Source organism: Telopea speciosissima, chromosome 11, assembly GCF_018873765.1.
Source record: "Telopea speciosissima isolate NSW1024214 ecotype Mountain lineage chromosome 11, Tspe_v1, whole genome shotgun sequence".
Lineage (NCBI taxonomy): Eukaryota > Viridiplantae > Streptophyta > Magnoliopsida > Proteales > Proteaceae > Telopea > Telopea speciosissima.
This window is the reverse complement of record NC_057926.1, coordinates 41,300,225-41,323,116: the sequence shown is the minus strand read 5'-3', so window position 1 is coordinate 41,323,116 and position 22,892 is coordinate 41,300,225. Positions and strand designations below refer to the sequence as shown.

At 41.0% G+C, this 22,892-nt stretch overlaps 1 protein-coding gene across 1 annotated transcript; it reads right to left on the bottom strand.

Moving 5' to 3' along the window:
- Positions 1 to 286: 286 nt before the first annotated feature.
- Positions 287 to 22,451, bottom strand: LOC122645105 (kinesin-like protein KIN-7O). Its single transcript, XM_043838451.1, has 11 exons — positions 22,357 to 22,451; positions 22,071 to 22,220; positions 21,788 to 21,901; positions 21,610 to 21,675; positions 21,332 to 21,535; positions 21,021 to 21,215; positions 19,910 to 20,116; positions 19,645 to 19,734; positions 19,392 to 19,532; positions 420 to 517; positions 287 to 317 (listed from the first exon to the last, which is right to left on the bottom strand). Exons 1-11 carry the CDS (start codon positions 22,363 to 22,365, stop codon positions 287 to 289), a joined length of 1,305 nt encoding a protein of 434 aa, XP_043694386.1. The 5' UTR covers positions 22,366 to 22,451.
- Positions 22,452 to 22,892: the final 441 nt, after the last annotated feature.

Genomic DNA, 22,892 nt, shown 5'->3' with positions numbered 1-22,892 from the left:
GATGTGAATGACTTAATTTGGGATTTCGGGGATACTTTGCCTCTCTCCGTCCCCCAAAAAAGTAAGAAAGAACATAGAAGGGCATTTTCCTTCCGGGAAATGAACCATGCAATTCCTCCAGACGGTTGTTCCATCCAGTTTGTAAATTAAACCATTGGGCTGTTCAGTTCATCAGTCTACACTATAACCACATTTTTACTATTTTTATAACCTTTAGATAATTATTTATGATTACAGCATTCACAATGTCAGAATTTTTAATACCACGATCAAATGTTTTTGGTAGTCATTCCATCTTTACAAGCATCAATCTTATGCTTGAAATGTAAATAATATCAATCACATGTTAAGCATTAGTGATAAATAATATACATAACCAAGTGGAGCATGTACATTGCCAAAGGAGAAGTTCAAAATACCTGCTCTTGGAATGACGTTCTATATTTTCCTCACAAAGCATCAACTTTTTCCCCAGCACTTTGCATTCTTCTCTGCAGACGTCCAGTTCATGCGTCGCCTAAATTTTTAAGAAATCTATTGTCATTCTTTGAAGGACATGATCAACAAATGAATGTATGACTATATATGAAAACTATAAACATCCTCATTTATTGTTGTAGTAATAATCATAGTAGTCATGGCACAAAGGCGAGACACGGTGATGGTCAATCAAGGATACAGAATTCGGTGCCAACCTAGGTTTCGACGAGCCAGAAACCGAAATTTGGTCGAAACTAGGTTGAAACCTGGTATGTTTTGGGTAAAACTCAAAATGTGATGGGCTGGTCAAAACTGGTCGAACTATCGAAACTACTGAAACTGAGTTGGTTGAAATTGGTCAAAACTATCGAAATTTTCAAAATATTATCGCAACTGGTCGATACCAGTGGAAACTTGGTATTTAGTAAACTACCCTAAGGTTTCGTCTCAGTCAGCTGCGAAACCGAGTTGTCTCGGTCAAAACCTACAAATTCGATAGAGATTTGTTTCCATGTGGTCAACCACCTTAACGCCTAAGCAAGGTTTAAGTATCGGTATCGGGTATCGTATCAAAAAGGTGATTTTAAGAAATGTACCATATCGGAGAGATGCAAGATACACTAAGGGCTGGTTTGTTTAACGGTGAAGAGTGGAAAAGGTAAGAAAAGGGATGGGAAACTTGTACTTGTTTCCCACAAACTACCACAAATGTGACTGTTTGATTAGATGGGGCGGGAAACTTCCAGACAAGCTCATTAAATGCATTTATTCTTGTCTGGTGAGGTGGCACCCCTCTTTTTCCCACCCCATTCGCTTTTAAAGTCCTACAAATTGGTAGGATTTTGGCACTATTCATGGAAAAGTTACTTTTGAGTCTATCTCTCTCCTCTTCCTATTTCCTTTCTTTGCCATGGAATCCCATCCCATGTCCATGTCCTCTCTCTCCCACTAAATCCACCGCACTAAAAAATGCATATTCTATTATTTCATTTCCTTTCCTTGTCAACCCAACCCACAACATGTGGGACCCATCCTCACAAGTTTCCTACCCCTTTTTATCCGTCAAACAAATAGGGCCTAAAGTTACACATTGAAATGTTAAGGATATATGTCAAATACAGTGTTGAAAGCAAAAACACTATAAATAAGTAACAAGGTTTTAGGTCTTGGTTTCGCTACTGGTTTTGCCTGGCCATGAAACCGATATATATCGAGATCTCGGCGAGATGATGCATTTTTTCTGGCTCAACTCGATGGTTGGTTTCAGTGGCCATAAGGCCAAGATATGTGCTGAAACTTGACATCCACCCTATTTTAGGCCTTCTAAACATAGTGGACTCATTAGTTTTTACAAATTCAAACCCAAAATGGTACTTTCACTTCGGACGCTAGGATAAGAGTTTACAGCATATTTAAGGTCTACCCTAGGCTAAGCCACACAATATTTAGAACTCATATAATTAAAATAGACGTGTAAAACAACTTAAATAAGCATTAGGAATTAAAAAACATCAAGCCATAAACCATTTAAGCATTAGGCATCATTTTTTTTTTTTTTTAACCCGAACTTCCCTGGGACCCGGGCTAGCCCCAAAGTTTTATTAATTCAGAAAAGCATAAAGAATACAGGGCGGGACATTCCGCCTTACCCCAGCCCAATAAGCCAACAGGCTCATAAAACCAAAAAATCCGAACCAGACAACCCTTACAGCAAAGCCAAAAGTGGGGCTATACTCTATGGATAGGCAGGCCCTTTCTATCTGTGAAACCCGGTCAAATTTCCGAAAAAATTTGAACTTTTGGAATCTGTGCGATTTCAGGTTCTGGTTCAATATTTGGCCATGCTAGCCTCTAAGTTGAGGGCCATCTTGATTAAGAAATTCAGACCTATCTCATGACTCGTCTGTAAAGGCATTCCGATCAGCCAACTACCGTGGCTTTAAATGAGTCTGAGGTGTCTAGCGGAAGATAACACATAAGCTTGGCATGCTAGATTAATGGCCTGCGAAGCCTCTCTCTGTCTTAGGTCGAATCCCAGGTAAGAATCCCATTTTATATGTATGTATGTTGTATTTTTAATTCATTAGTGTATTAGGGGCAGAATAGTAATTTTTACCTTGTAGGACCCCGCACCAGAGCTACCTGTGTCGGGTCTGCTGGCTGGACAGGCTGTAGGACCTCCCCCTTAATTAAACTCAATGCAAGTATAATTTAAAATATATTTATATAATGTTTTGTATGACCAAATAGGGTTAGAAGGGTATTTTAGTAAAATTATCGCTGTGGGACCCAGTTCCCCAATGGGGAATGCTGTTCCAGACAATGACCCGTGTTCAGATGACCTTTAATGTCGCCCGGCATCAAGTTATGGATAGAATAAACCAATAAATACGAATTCAGGTTTATAAACTATTTTAGAAATTAGTTTAAATCTAATTTCTATCCAAAAGACAGATTTACCCCTTAGTGCTTAAGTAGTTAGATAAATATCAAAAGCCTTTCCAATTGATCACTATTCACAAGTCTAAGGGAGCTAAAGAAATTTGTTCCAGCTTGGGAGAGAAGGAAAGAAAGAGGAAAAGAGAAGAGAAGACGAGAGGGAAAAAAAAAAAGGAAGCTTACCTTAGGGCTTGTCTTCAACACTTGGAGCTGAACCAAGAATCTCCATTAGAAAGCTGCCCGCACTCTAAATCTATTCCTATAACTGAGGTAAGCCTTGGATACTTGCTGTCTTCCTCTTTATTTCCCTTCTTCTCCATCTCTAGTTCACCTATTACGAATTTCTGCCATTAAAGCTTGGAGACCAAGCTTGGGTTTGTGAAATTGAGCATAATTAGACTGATTTGAAACAGTTTTTGACTCTCTAAGACCTGAAATTTGGGAAATTACCAAGTCTGAAAGTTGTATTGCTGTTCTTGGTGGCAATTTATAAACCCTAAACTAATTAATTAGGTTTAATTGATTAATTACCAAAATTATGAAGTTATTTATGAAATTGAACTCCCATATAGGTAGACCCACCTTTATATAATGTTAAAACACTTAGTTTCTTCCTTGCATGTGAAGATCTACCCAAAAATAGAAAAAACCCCAAATTCGGACACACTCCAGGATGGAGTTGCAGGCCCGGGGGTGGTTGACCGGCTCCCTGGAAGTCTACATCCGGCTCCCCCATTTTTGTGCCCTTATGACCTAGACCCCTTGGGACTTGACCTTGGACCATCCCAGAACCTATTGCATGGTGTTTGATATGTTGTTTAGGGCTGTTTCTACTGTTTTCTAGTCGGTTTGTTCGATTATTGGTGGGTAACTAACCTAGAATTCCTTCTATAACTAATCTATAATATTCTTGTCTCTTATTTAGGACTGTCTTGGTCTGTTCTTGCCTGCCTATTGGATTTTATTCACCTAGGCTAGTTACAACTACAGGTAAGGGGATCTTGACCTTAATTTCTGTGTATTTATCATCTTAATTTCTATATTGTGTTGATTATCATGCCATGCATCATTATAACTGTATCTGAGACATATAGTTTCCTAGCTTGTTTTAAATGCATTAGAATGCACTATGAACTAGACTGCATATGAGCATGCTGCATTGCATTGCACTGATATATTATTTATGTGAAATTATTGATGATGGAAATCAGTACTCTATAACTCAATCCATAATTGTAACATCCTAATTAGATTGCACTGGGTTAGGTTGTTATTTATAACCCAGTACTACGCCCCTTACCAACAGGGGGAAAGGTGTTGGACAACCCATGGTACAGCCGAAGGGACATACCGGGGTACCATCTTCTGTCCCATATTAGCGTGTCCGCTCCGCTGCGGGAATAAACAGACAGGGTTGGTCATTGAGGGTTTGTCGGGTACGCTGCCTGGTGTCATGCCGATCTGGCGGGTCCTCACCGTAGTAGAATGGTTTCACTCGGGTGACCGACGTCTGGAGCTGCCTTGTGTCATGCTTTCCGATTGGTCATTGGGGGTTTGTCGGGTTAGCTGCCTGGTGTCATGCTTTCCTGTCGGGTTCTCTTCGAGGCTAGCATCTACTACTCGTAGTACTTAAACCTCATGAGACTTAGAACTGTGCTAGGAGCATACTAGTTAGGACATGCATCATGATTTACTGTGTATGTGTGCTTCCCCTCCCCCTTACTAGGCTCAATGGAGAGCTCACCCTTGTGGATATCTTTATTTTTCAGGTGATTTAATTACTTCTAATGTTGGCTTTGCGGCGCTGGAGTTTGAAGTGCACGATACTTCGTGCCCACATGATGATTGCGCAACCTCCTGATCTTGGCATGATAGTCCAGGCTACCTCCCCACTCTTTTATGCTTTATAAATGCTTTATATAGTTATAGTATAGTTTCTTGTATACTTTTACTCTGTGCTACCTTTGAGAACTGTATAGTTGTATCACAAGCCTTATCATTTATTTAAATGAAATATCATTTAGACTTCTCTTACTAATGATGTTATCTCTATTAATTAAATTGTTTCTGCAGCCTCTGTTACTGTATCTGTGAGCAATGATTGTGAATAGGGTACTGCACTTGTGATCCTTGAGGATTGGTTGGATATAAGAGACATCCTGCCACACTTAGCCCTTAATAACCGGGCCGGGGTGTGACACCATCCTCCCTAATAATATAATGAAACCCTTCCACTGGTATGTTGTCTTGCTGAAAACTAATAGAAGACCTAGTGTCACAAGCCCACTTGGCCAAACAATCAGCAGCCATGTTGCTCTCCCGGAAGGCAAAAGCCACCGAGGCCCTCGTCTCTTCACAAGCTCTAGAATCTCATGAAACAAGTACCACCCTTGCCACAACTTACACCTCTTCAGGTTTACTTGTCTAATCGTGGTGGCCGAATCTGAATTTACAATCAGGTCTTTGTCACCCAGCTCTTGGCATAATCGTAGACCATCCCTTAAGGCTCTCAGTTCAGCAATAGAGTTGGTGCATCTCCCGTAAAAGTGTGAGAACACTGCTAGGATCGCTCCAGCCGTGTCTCGAATAACACCGCCCCCCCCCCCCATCTCCAGGGTTGCCCCTACAGGCCCCATCCACATTAAGCTTGACCGTAGAGAAAGGGGGGCACCAATAAACAAGGACGGGGCGAACGACCTTGGCTGGCGGCTCCACAAGGCATCATATTTATAATCATACATGGTGATGGATTGACGGTTTGTTAATAATTGTTTGAAAGTTGGAAAGGGACAAAGACTAAACAAATACAAGTGTACTTAAAATTGTTCTTGAGATGGAATGCTGCTCCCTCTCCTGATGTTGAAGCTTCAATCCTGAATCTCCAAGCTTTAATCTTTAGCTGAGGTGGGAGTTGCCAAATAAAGCACCAAAATCCTCACCTCCAAGTGTTTTTCCTTCACAGCAAAGCGAGAGAAGCGAGACAGAGGCGAGATTTCGAGTTGAGGTCAAAATCTCACCGAGAGGATGCCTTTTTATAGCTCGGTTTGGTCGAGTTGAATCGAGACAAAGGTAAGTGCCGAGATCTCGGCGAGATACCAAGATATTTTTCTGTATCGCCACTAGTCTCGTCTCAAGACCTGGCGAAACCGAGATAATTTCGAGATCTTGCCGAGATCTTGGACCATGATAAGCAATATGTAAAATATATCACATATAAAGAGAACAAAATACGACGAGACAAAATGCATTCAATTGATTATGTATAAAGGATGAAGTTTCTTACTTGTACTTGTACCCAAAAAATGTGCAAATGGCATTGCAAAAAGAAAAAAGCAACCAAAAATCAATATTTGTGCAAAAATTCAAAGTTTTTACCGAAAACCGTTCTTGTGCAAATCTGGTTTCGATCCTTACAAGTTGTTTAATCACCAAAAGATGATGAAATCAACACTACTAGAGTCGCTTTTGCAAGTAGAATCAAGGAATGAAGTTGATTTTGCCAAAACAAAATTGATTATAATGCCTTTTAAGAGCTCTTGTTAAGTGTTTTGAGTCATTGATAGAGTTATATAGTTTATAAGAGATGTATCAAGTGCATCAATAAGTATCAACATATTGGGTCATGTGTCGGCTCAATATAGTTCATACTTTTTTCAGGTATCGTATCGGTACTCTAGAAATAAGAAACGTATCGGTAAGTATCGGTGGATACATTAAGATATTTAAAACCATGCGCCAAGGCGACACCCAAGGCAAATGGCTTGTGTTATAGCCTGGGCCGTATTTTCCATGTATTTTTTATCTATAAATCTCATAGTTGTCACAGCATCTAGGCAACCCAAGGCGTTGGAGGGGACCCGGATGCAAAGCGATACCAACAAGGTTACCAAGGCACCTGGACGTGTGGGAGTTACCTAAGCGACTCCTTAACTCACGGATATCTAAATACATACTGATACACCATACTTTACCAACCCAATCCGAGGATGACACGTGGAATGGCTTGGATTCCAAGCAACCAGCCTTCGTCCGGAATTGATCAGACCACTTACGAGGCAGTTATACTGGTTTAAACACGTCAGCAAGATCTGTTTAGAGACCCCTGCTGGATGGTGACTGGTAACCGCGATCCACATGGGAGAAGATTTCGTATCCGGGGAAACAAGGGGAGGACCGTTCTTCCAAAGGGTTTCCTAATCCGAGCATAACTCCACCGCCTGACGAAGATGGAAAGCCATCTGGTAGATCTGGCGAATCTTTGGAAGGAGGGTTAGGGGAGAGAAACTTGTATAAATAGAGGCCCTTGCGCCCATGTTAAGGGATTGAAGTATTCAATAGATAGAGAAATCAAGAAACCATCAAGAGTGATTTTCGTTTTCAATAACTGTTTCTAGTCTAGTTCTAGTTCTCGTGTTGTAGTATTAGGGAAATTCCTCAACACCTTTTTTTGTGTAACATTTTTGGCACCGTCTGTGGGAAACGGAAGAGAAAAACCTATAAGGATTCCACCATGACTAACACTCGCAATCAATCAAAGGTTTCAAAGGCCGCCACTGCTGCTGCGGCAGCCGCCGCTCATACTATTGCTCAAGGAGGAGCTCTGGGTGGACCTGCAAGTCCTCACCCCAGACCGGATGATCCGATCCTAGAGGTGAACGAATCCCAGCAGGAGGAGTCGCAGCCAAGACTCCCTGGAGATCCACCACGGTACATGACGGTGGAACAATTTGATGCAATGCAGGCTAAATGGCAAGACAAGCTGGACCAGATGTTGGAGATGCAACACGATTTCCTACAAGGAATCCCGACACCACCACATCCATCTCAAGCAAGGGAAAGAAGCCACTCCCCAGAACATAGCGAGAACCACAATGACGCAAACAACGTTCGAAGAAAGGGTAAAGAAGTCCTGGGGGCCAGCAAGCGCCAAGGATCCCAGATGACCAAGGTCGAGCAAACTTTGAACAACAAAGTGTTGGAGTTACAGGATCAAATTCAAGAGGTCATGAAGGGAAAGAACCTGGCTCCGAGCTAAGATTTCCAATTCACCACAGATCTCGCCTTCACAGACGAGATCAGAGTAGAACCCCTACCAAAAGGCTTCAAAATGCCTGCGATCGAGCAGCATGAAGGCACGACGGATCTAGAAGACCATCTGGAAACCTTCAAATCGTTGATGTTCTTTCAGGGAGCATCTGACGCGATAATGTGTAGAGCATTCCCCTCTACATTGAAGGGGGCGGCAAGACAGTGATTCTCACCCCTCAAGCTGCGATCTCTAACCAACTTTGTGGGGCTTGGGCGGGCCTTTCTTGCCCACTTCTTAAGCAGCAGAGTCCATAAGAAGATAGCAGCCAATCTCTTGGCTATTAAGTAGCGCCCTGATGAATCCATCAGAGATTTTCTTACAAGATTCAATAAGGAGGCGCTGGAAGTGCGAAATCTGGACCAGATTGTGAAGTTCCAAGTTCTACACAACGGCATCAGGGATGTCGAGTTGAAGAAATCCCTGATCATGGACCAGCCAATGGACATGTATAAACTCTTCTCGCGCTGCAAGAAGCACATCAATCTGGCGAAGGTTCTTGCGGCCAAGCAAGAGAAAGAAGGCAAGTCCGAGAAGAAGAACTAAGAAAAAAAAGATTACCAGTCTGGAGGAAACGGCCAGAAGAATGACAAAGACCAGAAGGATGGGAAGAGAAAGAGAGATGACAAGGCCTGGGTTCCAAAGAACGATTCAAACTCGGAGCCAGTCTATACAGCCCTCACTCACAACCGGGCATATATCCTAAATGAGATTAAGGACCAAGTGAGGTTGCGCTGGCCAACCAAGATGATCAAACCCACGCATGAGCGTAACAAGAACAAATACGGCAGATTTCACCAAGATCATGGTCATGACACCGAGGTCTTTGGGACATGCATGCCAAACAAGAGACTATGGGTGACCTCCAATAAATGGCGATTCTTCCTCTCAACAACCCCACTTTGTTGGGGTGTGTCAACACATGCTAGCTGATGGAGAATGCCATTATCAGTAAAGAAGGTTTGGAGGCCACCAAACATGTATTCCCCCCCTTTATCAGATCGAACAACTTTGATCCGAGTGTCAAACTGAGTAAGAATCATCTGATAAAAGGTTTTAAATGCATCACAAACATCACTTTTATGTTTCATAAGAACAGTCCAAGTAGCACGAGAAAAATCATCAACAAAAGACACAAAATAACGATAATCAAATAAAGCGGTAGTAGGGGAAGGTCCCCAAACATCAGTATGTGCAATATGGAAAGGAGCAGCAGTTCTATTACCATTATATGGATAAGAAGAACGATAATGTTTGGCAAACATACACGGTTCACATTGAAAAACATGAGAAGAAGCAACAGAAGAAAATAAGTGAGGTAACTGTTTCCTCATTACAACAAAAGATGGATGGCCAAGACGACGATGCCATAACATAACAGACTCCACAGAACTACAATCAGTACTTCCACACACAAAAGACTGAGCTGTGGGCAAATAAGGGTAAAAAAGGTAAAGGCCTTGCACTTCATGTTCACTACCAATAATCCTCTTCGTCACCAAATCCTGAAAAAGACAGTGAGAAGGGAAAAATGTGACACAGCAGTTCAGAGATTTAGTCAGGTGATTCACAGATAAAAGATTAACTGTAAGATTAGGGACATGAAGAGCTGAAGTAAGAGAAATAGAAGAGGTGACAGGAATGCTACCCTTACAAGATATGGAGGATAGGGAGCCATCAGCTATCCTAACCTTATCCTTACCAGAGCAAATGGTATAGGTATCATAATTATGGGACGAACCAGTCATGTGGTCAGTGGCACCAGAGTCAATGACCCTAGACTAGGCTGTAGTAGGGGCTGAGGTGGAGACCTATAAGGCTGAGGATGATGAGGAGTTGGCTGCAGTAGGTGTAGGAGATGTGCTAAGCTGTTACATAACCCTGCGGACCACTGTATCCATAAAGAGGGAGTCATCCTGTGTAGTATCTACCTCAGTCATCATTGAATGAGCTCGAGCTCCCTCTCTACAGCCACCACGGCCACATGTACCAGGAGGACGACCATGAAGAGACCAAAACCTATCCTTGGTATGTCCAGTTCTCCCACAATGATTACATTTAAACCTGTCCCTACCAACTCCACTGGCACCAACTGTCTCCACTGTATGGGCTACCTCACGGTTAGGCCCTGGGCCTCCACCACCTCCACGGGTGTCTCTGGAAGAACTAGAGTGGAGAGCTAATCTCTCAAGAGAGGATACTTGAGCTGGTTCCATAGCAACACACCGAGTCTCCTCACTCTGTAAGTAACTACACACCTCACTAAGAGATGGAAAGGGAGAACGGCCTAAGATCTGAAGCCTAATGGGCTCATAGTCAGGGTTCAAACCACCAAGCAGAGTGAAGACACGCTCCTTTTCAAGAGTCTGGTATACCTTAGCTTCATCCTCTGGATCCTTCAAGTGGAGATCCCTGTAGTGGTCATATTCTTCCAACAGGGTAGGAAAGGCATTGTAGTATTCAGAAATTGTCTTGTCACCCTGCCTCACGGAGTTAATCTTCTGTTGAAGCTGATAGACCTTGGCAGAGTCACCCACTCTATCAAACGTCTGGGAGACACTGTCCCAAATTGCCTTGGCAGTTTCCTTTCTGATAAACCTTCGTCCAATCTCAGGAGTCATGGAGAAGATTAACCATGTCATTGTTCAATTTTAAAGAGGAAGAAGAAGGAGAAGAAGAGAGGAGAAGAGAGGAGCAAACACGATTTGGTGCTTAATCTGTTATGTCTTAAACTAGAGACTAACTTGCCTATATTGAAAAGAATTAGAAATTACACAGGGGCCCCTGGCCTTATACAAATAACAGAAGAAACATAAAATACATGGGGTTATGTACAAGAATACCCCTAAAACTCCTATTCTTAACACTCCCCCTCAAGTTGGGTGGTATATGTCATACATGCCCAGCTTGTTCAACAAACAATCAAAGTGATGAGTGCTAAGTCCTTTGGTGAAGATGTCGGCCACTTGCTCATTTGTCTTCACAAAAGGAGTGCAGATGGTCTTTGACTCAATCCTTTCCTTGATAAAATGTCTATCAACCTCAACATGCTTTGTCCTGTCATGTTGCATTGGGTTGTGGGCAATACTTATGGCTGCCTTGTTGTCACAATATAAACTCATAGGTTTAACAGTCTCAAATCCCAATTCGTGAACAAGTCTCTTCAGCCACAAGATTTCACACACTCCATGAGCCATGGCTCTAACTTCTGCCTCAGCGCTCGACCTAGCCACTACAGGTTGCTTTTTACTTCTCCAAGTAACCAAATTTCCACCAACAAAAGTACAGTATCCTGAAGTGGATCTTCGATCAGAAATAGATCCAGCCCAATCAGCATTAGTGTATGCTTCAATCCTCAAGTGACCATTTCTAGAGAAGAGAAGACCTTTTCCAGGGCATGACTTTAAATATCTGAGGATCCTATAAACTGCATCAAGATGTCCCATTTTGGGTTCATGCATAAACTGACTTACCACTCCAACAGCATCGGCTATGTCAGGTCGGGTAAGGGAAAGATAGATTAGCTTGCCTACTAATTTCTAATATTTTTCAGCATCTACAAGAGGTTCACCACAATCTTCCCCTAGTTTGTGGTTCTGATCAATAGGGGAGGAGACTGGTTTACATCCTAAGTACCCTGTCTCTGTAAGTAGATCAAGGACAAACTTCCTCTGACAAACATTGATCCCTTGCTTGGATCTTGAAACTTCAATCCCCAGAAAATACTTCAATGGACCAAGATCTTTGATCTCAAACTGCCGAGCCAAGTAAAGTTTAAGCTTTGAGATTTCAGCCTCGCTGTTTCCCGTGACCACAATATCATCAACATATACAATAAGAGCTGTAATAGTTTTGCCCTTCCTTTGTATAAACAAAGTGTGATCGGCTTGACTTTGGGTATATCCATTCTGTAAGATAGCTTATCTAAACCTCTCAAACCAAGCCCTAGGAGGTTGTTTAAGGCTATAAAGAGCCTTCCTAAGACGACACACTTTTCCATTGCCACTAGGATGCTTGAACCCAGGAGGAGAGTGCATGTAGACCTCTTCTTCTAAGTCATCATGTAAGAATGCATTCTTTACATCAAGCTGGTACAATAGCCAATCAAGATTTGCAACCATTGAGAGGAGTACCCAAATGGAGTTATGCTTGGCTACTGGAGCAAAGGTTTCCTGATAATCAATGCCATACACCTGGGTATAGCCCTTGGCAACCAGTCTTGCCTTATATCTCTCTACAGTACCATCAGACTTGAACTTGACTGTGAATACCCATCTGCATCCAACAGGAACTCTCCCCTTTGGGAGTTCAACAAGATCCCAAGTGTGATTCTTCTCAAGGGCCACCATCTCTGTATTCATTGCTTCTCTCCATTTTGGATTAGCCATAGCCTCTGCTACATTCTTAGGAATAGAGATGGAGGAGATAGCCACAGTGAAGGCAACACCTGTAGAGGAGATCAAATCATAGGAGACAAACTTGGCAATGGGATTAGTACAAGCCCGAGTTCCCTTGCGGTGAGCAATAGGAAGATCTAAGTCTGAGGATGTAGGAGTAGAGGAAGGTATACCTATCTCAATGGATGGAGGCTCAGGATGAGGAGACGAAGAAAGATTTTGGCAAGTCTTCTTCATAGGAAGCCATGAAGAAGGGTTTCTCTTGTCCTTTGTATACACCAGTAGCTCTCCCTGTTCTCTGTTCACCTGTGCACTCGGAGACTCCCCCTCAACAACAGTATCCTCGGAACTTTACTTTCCCTTGTCAATCTGAAATGGGGGAATAGGAACAAGAGAGGAGGAAGGAAAGGAAACAAACTCAAGAACCTCTTCACCCTCACCACCAAGAGATGAACACTCCCCCCGAAGAGGTGACTGAAAATACAGGATGGTTTCAAAGAAATGGACATCTTTGGAGATAAGCCACCGACGGGTAGGAGGGTGATAACATGAGTATCCTTTGGAGGTAGAGGAATACCCAAGAAAGAGGCACTTCAAGGACTTAGGATCCAATTTAGTGCGGGCAGATTTGCTAATATGGACATAGCAAATGCAACCAAAGACCCTTGGGGGAAGGGAGAAAGAAGAAGAAAGTGAGGGTAAGACCTCAAGAGGGACTCTGAAGTTCAAGACACTGGAGGGCATATGATTGATAAGAAAGACAGCAGTGAGTAAGGCATCGGACCAAAAGGTTTTTGGAACATGCATTGTAAACCAAAGGGACCGGGTCACTTCCAACAGGTGGCTGTTTTTTCTTTCAACAACCCCATTTTGTTGACAGGTATCAACACAAGCCACCTGGTGGATAATGCCATGGTCAGAAAAAAAGGACTCCAAACCACCATATATATACTCTCCACCTTTATCAAAACGGACAATCTGAATACGAGTTTGAAACTGGGTATACACCAACTCATAAAAATTTTGAAACGCAGCATAGACATCACTCTTTTGTTTCAAGAGATAAACCCAAGTAACTCGAGAGAAGTCATCAATAAAGGAGACCAAGTAGCGGAAGCCACGTAAAGAAGTAACGGGGGAAGGACCCCAAACATCAGTGTGAACAATGTGAAAAGGTGAAATAGATCTATTACCAGAAGATGGATACACTGTCTTACAACTTTTTGCAAAAAGACAAGGTTCACAATGAAAAACATGATTGACAGGAAAAGAGGTAAATAAATGTGGCACTAGTTTCCTCATAACAGAAAAAGAAGAGTGTCCCAAATACTGATGCCAAAGCAAAATATCCTCCTGCGTACGTCCGCCATGTTGCCCACACACATAAGATTGAGCTTTCGCCACAGGGGAAGCACAAGTATCTAGAACATATAATCCATCAGCCTCACGTCCACTCATAGTTGTCACGGCGTCACGGCGATCCAAGTCGGTGGAGGGTGTCACGTCGATATATCGACATGTCGCCCGCCAGTGGCGTTGCCGTAGCGAGCATGTCGACCATGTTTTATTTTTTATTTTCTCTATTTTTAATGTGTTAATAGATGTATACTCAAGCCATGTTTTATTTTTCTCTATTGTTTCTCAAGTTTTAAGAAGAAAATTCAGAAATCGAAGAAGAAATCGAAGAGGGAAAGAAGAAATCGAAAGAAATCGAAGAGGGAAAGAAGACAGGAAGAAGAAATCGAAAGAAATTGAAGAGGGAAAGAAGAAATCGAAGAGGGAAGAAGAAATCGAAGACAGGAAGAAGAAATCGAAGAGGGAAAGAGAGTCAGGAAGAAGAAATCAAAGAGGGTCGCCATGCAGCCCTCTCCAGCGCCAGGACGCCATGGCGACGCCATGACAACTATGCGTCCACTGCCAATCACCCTCTTCGTCACCAAATCCTGAAAGAGACAATGGGTAGGAAAAAAGGTAACAAAGCAGTTCAAAGATTTAGTCAATTGGCTAACGGAAAGAAGATTAGTAGCAAAGTTGGGAACATGAAAGACAGACTTCAAAGGGATAAATGGAGTAACTTGGACATCTCCCTTACCCGAGATGGAAGAAAGAGAACCATCAGCAATTTTTACCTTATCTTTCCTAGAACAAACAGAGTAGGAATTAAAAAGTTGAGACCTACCAGTCATATGGTCTGTGGCCCCTGAGTTAATGACCCATGGAGTGGTGCCAGAAGAGGTAGAGACCTATAGAGCAGTGGAAGTAGTGGTAGCAGTACAGGAGGAACCATCTAAGTGAGCTACAATCCGACGAAAAGCAGCTATGTCTTCCTTGGAGAGGGAGGATGGATCAGACTCATGAACCCCAACATGGGCCTTAGGCCCATTCTTCTTCTGTCCTCTCTGGCCTCCAGATGCAGTATAGGATGGTTTCCTATGAAGATCCCAACAAAACTCCTTATGCCCAGACTTGCCACAATAGTCATAGGAGAAACGACCTTTACCAGCCCCCTTAGTGAAGGGAGGACGGTCCTGTGGAGTGGATGAAACAAGAGCAGAGCGCTCAACAATGGGGGTGGTCTCCATAGCACCCCAACGGGTCTCCTCACTCAATAAATAACCACACACCTCCTCCAGGGAGGGAAGACTTGGTCGGCCAAGGATCTGTACCCTTAAGGGTTCAAACTCAGGGTTAAGACCTCCAAGAAGGAACAAGACCCTCTCCTTCTCAAACAACTAATGCACTTTAGGCTCATCAACAGGACACAGCTGGAGGTCTCTGTAGTGATCATACTCCTCCCAAAGTCCCACAACAAGACTATAGTACTCAGAGATACTTTTGTCACCCTGGCACAGGCTAACAATTTGTTGGAGAAGTTGATAAACCTTTGTAGAGTCCCCCACTCTATCTAAAATACGAGCAACACTATCCTAAATGTCTTTGGCAGTCTCCATGCTCATAAACCTTCTTCCAATCTCCGGCTTCATCGAAAAAATAAGCCAAGTCATCACAAGGGAGTTCTCGGTTTCCCATTTGGAGTAACCTGGATCAGTGGAGGAAGGGCCCTTAAAGCTCCCAGATATATATCCCACCTTCCCCCTACTCCGAAGAATGAGCTTCATAGACCGTGACCAATCCAAGTAATTATGATTGTCAAGCTTGACAATAGGGAGCTGAACATTTGGATTCTCATATGAGGGGGGGATTTCAGATGTCTCAACAGTTTTTTCACCCATTGTGACTTCAAAACAAACACTTGGGAGGAGCAAACAACAGCACCACAAGCAAACACAGTTGGTTCCCAAGAACAGCAACAAAAAACAAAGACAAACTAGACCAAAAATCTTGAAATAGCTTGTAGAACTTCACACAATCATCAAACAGCAGCGGAGTAAAAAGGAATAACCTTCCTTACCAAAAAACGATAGTAGATAGCCCCAAAAAAACTCCCAATCCAAGCTCTATTGAAGTGCTCTGTTGAATCAACAACTCTGGCTGGCGGAAAAAACAGCAGAAATGGCCTGGCCGAAATGCAATTTTGACCTTCAGCAGCTTCCAAGAGGCTTGAGGGGAAACAAGGGGAAGGAAGAGGTCTTCCAAACGAAACTAGAGCACTTGGTTGCTCTCCATTTGGATTGCAAACAAGAGAGAAACAGATCTGAGAAGGTATTCTAGGTTTTCCTTCAAAGACCAACAAGAAATGAGGAAAGCGTTTGCTCTTCACCTTCCAAGCAGCCTTCTATCACCATCAAACTCCAAGAGCAAGATGCTCTGATACCATGTTCAATTTTAGAGAGGAAGAAGAAGGAGAAGAAGAGCGGAGCAAACACGATTTGGTGCTTAATCTGTTATGTCTCAAACTAGAGACTAACTTGCTTATATTGAAAAGAATTAGAAATTACACAGGGGCCCCTGGCCTTATACAAATAATAGAAGAAACATAAAATACATGGGGTTATGTACAAGAATACCCCTGAAACTCCTATTCTTAACAGTCATGACTGTAGAATTGTCGGCCTCCCATTGATCATAGGTAGGTGAACCAGGCTCTGGAGCTGTAATTTGTGCCTGTAATGTATCCCAGTTTTCTTTTACTCTTGAGTGACAACCTCACAGAGTGTGACCAGTCCAAGTAGTTGGTACCATCAAGCTTCACAAATGAGATCTGTGTAGGTATGCTCTCATAAACAACTGGAGGAGCTGTGGGAAGGGGCTGTGAAGCAGCCGAACCAATCTCAGATGTGGGTGTATCAGCCATATTTTATGGGAAAGAGCACTTGACCATAAAACAGATAACAAACAGAAGTTGGGGAGTACACACTCAACCCAAATAGAAGAGTCCAGCAAGGAAGAAAAAAAAAAAACAGATATAGGCTGGTCCTTAACACTTTCCAAGAAGTAATACAAGCTTAAAAAAGCTCCAAGATCTCAAACAAGATGGCCATTATCATTCTTCAACCAAGTAAGCAGCATAGGGCAGCCAAATACAAAAAACACAGAGGAAGTGCAGTCTTGGTTTACCTGGGCAGAACAGAGATTCCATAAAAAACTGAGAGAGGTCCAATAGATACTTCAAGCTGCAAGGAGGGACTTAAGGGGCCTGATAAGCACTCTTGGGCGATTCCAAAGAGCTATTCCAAGGCTGAAACACATCTGAAATGAGAGAGAAACAAGGACTGCAACTTCTGGCTGGCGGAAATTTCTGTAGTAGTTGTAAGAGCTACAAAACCATAAGGGAGCTGCAACAGAGTTCAAACAGCAGCTTCAACCACACAAATAGGTCAAATCGAACCTATTCCATGCTCTTTCAGCAATCTTTTTACATAGGGATCTTCTCCTTGAACCCCTTTGTATCCTAGGGTTTCAAAGAGAAGAAAAAGAACAGGAGAGAGGAGCTAAAACACGACTCTCAAACCTGCTTTGATACCAAGTTGAGTTTTAGATTAGGTAAACAAGTAATAGAAGAGGAAGAAGATGGAGAAGGAAGAAAAAGAGAGAAGGAGAAGTTTGGAGGCAAGAGGAAGAGAAGGAGAATGTTTGAGTTGTAATGTGTTGTGTGTGAGAGAGATCTCTCCACACCTATATTGCTTCACTAATAGAAATAACAGAATTACATACACCTCCCTAAGGAGGTAAAGAGTAAAAAGGTAAAAGGATAGAAATTACATATTAGTGCAACTAGTCAACAGGCTAGTTCCCAAACTACTCTTAGAACATAACTTCTAATAACTCTAACATCATTCACTCAAACATCATAAAACCTATACCATTAGACCTCCCTACACCTGCTTATCATTACCATATAAGACAACCCTAACCTAAACCTTACTTAACCCTAATTTTGACCTAAAATTCAATTCTGCCCAAAATTGCAGAATTTCAAAACTCATCCAAACCCTAACCTTTTTATACCATAATAGCCCTCTAGACCTGCCCATTAATACCCTATAAACCCCTTTCGCAATATCCAACCCTAATCCTAGTTTTGCCCTAAATTACTAAACCCTAACCCAATTGGCCAGCCTTTGTGTGTGACCCCATTACCCTGGTTCCTAGTGGGATTACTCCTACCTAGGACTACATTAGGAAGGGCAACGTCGATGTATACATCAACACTCTCCCTCTCACGTCTCTCTCGCATCCCTCTTTCTCTTGCAGGTTTGAGAGTATCTCACTCTCACATCTTGCTGGTCTGCAGGTTAAAGACTCAAAGTATTTATTTTGTTTAACAGTAGCCTTTAGTTTAGTGTTATTTTCTTTTAATTGTTAAAATTGAATTATCTACCCCTGATTAGTAGGGGTTGTGATACGTACTGTCTTTAGTTACTAGGGCTTTTGGAGTTATAAGGGTGTAGAAGAAACACTTTCAGAACTGGGTTTGCTTCATCCTATCATTTAATGAAAACAGCAGACGTTAGGCTCTATTTTCTCCATTCTTTTGGTTTGTTTCCCTGGTTACGCAGTTTGAAATCCTTAAATTCTTCCCCCGAAATAAAAATAGCTCTATCTATTTCTTCAATTTATAAAGCAGGGATTTTTTCCAATTACATCACGGAAATTTCACCAATATATAAATGACATTAGATCAATAGGCTGATAAATACCCACATTTCTGCCCCTAAAGATCCGATCACTTCCCTCCTCCAAAACAGCAAAATGCCCACCACCAAGATTGCTCAAGTGCATGGATATATCGATCTTATTATATGTTAAGGCATCTTCGTCATAGCATTGTACAGAGTTAGAATCAAAGACTAAAGAAGAATAAATAACGTTAAGGTCTTCTCTGAATTTCTCTCTTTCTGTCCTCTCTATTCTCCTCTTCATCTACTTATTCTCCTCTTTCTACATCAAAACACTCGCTACCACAAATTTGGTTTGAGAGTATTGATTTCTTCTGTTGTTTCTGTCAACTATATGTACTGCTCACCTTCTTCATTTTTTTTGTTTTGTGTGTGGGGGGTGGGGAGAGGAACCACTTCCCTTAGTTCCATCTCTAGATTTGCAGAACAAAAAAAATGTCATACCCAGTGCACAAGGCTCCCGCGTTTAGCAGGGTCTAGATTTGCAGAACAATTTTAATTGAAAATAAATCCGGATACAAGAAATTGAGTGACAGAAAAGATAGCTAATTTCCAATCAGAAATTAGCCCTTTGACTATGAACATCTGCATCCAACAACTATACCCATATAGAGCCTCACTACTGACATATTTACTTGGGCATGCCGGTATGGCACCTAAAATACTGTCAAACAAACACCCTATCCCTTTGGGTAAGAGCATAAGCTGGTGCATCTATGCTTCTTAGACATTACATATAGTAACTGAGAAGACGAAATTAACTATAGATGACTCATTTCAGACACAAAATGCTTCCTGGCAACAAAAATTAAACCTGTTTCTTTCTCGTGAGGGGATGGGAGGAGCACCTAAGAGAGTATGTTAGCTAATTATCCTGCAGCTAGTGCCTAATCAAAATCTTAGTAGTACCTCAGACAACTCCTTTGAAAGCAATATAATCTCATCCTTGGTTAACTTTGTTTTTCCCGCCATAGCTTCAATGGAAGCCCTCTCCTTTGCAGCCCATATTGCTTTTTCCTCCTCCAGTTCCAGAAGGGCATTGGTAAGTTGCTGCAGAAGAAGTACAATCAAACATTTCAGATAAGTCCATGAAATGAAGGATAAGAGGGTGGGTAAGACAGTTTTTCAACAAAATAATAACTGGTTTATCAGTTATCACTACCATTGCCAAGTCTTCTTTTTCCCCTAACAATTTATTGAGAGAGCTGTCCATTTTGTGACACATGGTCTCAGATTCAGTCAGTTTTAATTGCTGTAACAAAAAGGAAAATATAAGAACGGGATAAAAATTTCAAACAAGAAGAAAAAAATGTTAAAAATATAGAGAATATGGATAACTAAATGTTAAAAATAATACACTTATCTGGAATTGACAAAATCTTGAGACCATGGACCAATAGAATCAATTACTGGACCGAAATACTTACAAAGCTTAAAAACTCTTCCTGTGACATTTTCAGCTCTAAGTTTGATGATTCCAATTTGTTGGACATAGCTTCCAATTCCGAGGTAAAGACTTCATTACTAATAATGGCCTCTGCCTTCTCTCTGTTTGCAGCTTCCAATTCCTCTTCCAAAGAAGCAATTGTTGTCTCCATCTCAAATGCGAGAACTTCCAGTTTCTTGTATTCTTCCTTTTACCAGAAAAAAAATAAAGAATTAAGAGGCAGAAGTCTTCTTCAGTCTCAACAAGGGTAGTGAAACACTGAAACTGACAAATAATTTTACATAACAAGCTCAAGAAAGTTCGATCGAATTCTAGTCACGAATATAACACTTCTAAGCCATCTAAAGACAATCTTCCTTCAATGAACTCCATGAGAAGTTTTGACAGACGAGAACTCTATAACCTGAGATGGATTCATATTAAATATAGTTGCTCTAGCATTTTGTAGAAATGTAAATTTTTTTAATTATAAGAGCTAACTCACAATTTCATTTTTGACATGTCACTTACATTGAAATATCCAAACAACCAAAACCCAAGTCATGTCTCATTTTGGTGGTCTTTCAGTTTGCTCCCAGAAAATGAAATTCCTTGGTTTTCTTCTTTTTCAGTCAGCCCACCCTACATTTTTAACCTATTTGGAGACATTTGCACCCACAAAAAAAAAAGTGTACCAAAAATTCCAGAAATGGGCTGAAATCACCTAAAACCCCAATAATTCAAACTGAAAGGTTTCAAATGGGGTATGAGTTTCAATTTGCTGGCCGAAATTTGAAATGTCTCAAACTTTGGCCAAAGAACCAAAATTCATAACTTGGTACAAACCAGTTCCAATGAGATAAACAGTATTTAAAATGAACCAGTTTCTTTGACATGAAGATTCAATAATTTATAATTGGGGGAAATTTTCATAATCTCTCTGAAACAAAACATAGATACAATGGATTCTAAAAGATTTAATTAATGAAATTTACGTAAAAAAAATTGAAGGGTTCCAAAGAACTACACACACAAAAAGATACATATTGGATAAAGGTAGTTATTATATATTTTGAGCATCTAATAGATGTCCTAATTCTGATTCACTTTACCTGCAATGTCTGCTCATAGGAGCTGTTGTGAACCTTTGCCTTGTTTGAGTCAAAGGCTTTTGATTCACGCCTCCTGTCAGCAACTGAATCATGCCTTCTACCAGCAAGTGAGTCACGTTTACATATATCACGTTCCAGAAGAGTTTTTTGACCATGCAATTGTTTTATCTCTCGTTCAGCATATGCTTTCTCACCCTGTACATTTTAAATGACAGCATCTACTGATCAGAGACAGACAGCGACATCGAATGAAATTTTAAGAACCCAAACAAGGAAAACAGTCAAGACAACATAATAAGAATTTGAAAAACCTCTAATCTGGTTTTTTCCTGGATGGCATTCTTAAGCTTGGATTCAGTCTCCTTCAATTTCAATTTTGTTTTTTCATGTTCTTTTCTCAAATTTTCTTTTTCTCTTGCCAAGGAACAAGATGACAAGCATGTAACTTCTTTCTCAAGATTTTGAATTTGAGAAAGTAATTCAGCTTTCTCCAACTCTACTTTTTGGCAGTGCTCCTACACCAAAATTGAACATGTCAGAACAAGTGAAAAGGCACCAAAGAGGATTGCAGCTAAAAAGAGTGGCTTACCATCAAAACCATTTCAGAATTGTGTAGCTCTAGTCCAAGCTCTTCTATCTGCTTATGGAGATTCATCTATTGATAGTACAAATAAATTGCACTTCAACAAATATTGTGGAAGAAAAATTCTTGACACAGTTAAAAAGTGGTATTTACCCAAATCTCCGATTATGTACCACAAACTCACCTTTTCGTTCTCTAGTTTCACAACTTTTTTCCTCATATAACTGTGTATATCTTCATATTTACCCATAATGGATTTTAGTTGGACAGAACCTTCACAAAAGAATGACCTCAGATCCTGCAAAAATAAGTCAAAATAGAGCAGGAGCAGACAAAATCCAAGATAGCTGTTGAGCATAATAAAAAATGCTAGATATTTGAAATAAAAAATAAAGAAGAATCATAGCAAAACCGCAAAAAGCATATTAATAGTGGGACAACAGCACTTCTACAACTACAATACTCACCAAGAACAAATTTGGCACAATAGACACACTTTCGAAAAGCTCAACCACGGCAGAAGACATACTCTCAGCAACATCTATTGAATTCTGAATTTCTAGTTTTATTCCTTGAATTTCCACTGACAGCCCAATCGAGTGTGCAACATTATCTTCCTAAAAGATGTAATAGTAAAAAAATCACATATGATGGAGACACCAAAAAAAAAAAAAATACAAGTGATATAAAAGCATAATGAAACAGAATATGTGGTAAAGATGGGAAATGAAGTAAACAGTTGAAAATATGCACTTCAATCATTCTGATTAATGCTTCATCATGGGCTACTCCGGCCTCCTCACGTGCACTTAGAAGCTTTTGATAGATCTACAAGAGAAAAATAAATTATATTTTTTGTTTAAAAACAGAAGGAAAAAAAACTAAACCTCTTCAGCAGCACCAGTCAAACAATTTACAAGTCATGAGGTTCCTTTGAACTTGCAGCAGACATAAAATGAAAGATTGTCTTTAAGTAAATTTTAACAATAGAGATAATCTTAGGCATTACATACCTTCTGCACTCAAGGAAAATCCAAACATAGAGAATTACAATTGCAACATCCAAGTATGAGTAAAATAACACAGGACCAAAGCAACATGAGTAAAGTCTCAACCCACACGTCTTCCCTTTCAAAATGACAGATTATTCTCATAGATGTGTTCCGACTGTAACATGTAGTACAACAATGAAACCATCTTCCAAGACAAATAGACAGACAACAGGAAAACCCATTAAAAGTAATAAAAGTCAGATATCGACAAAGTTGACAAAGAATAAATTGTAGAGA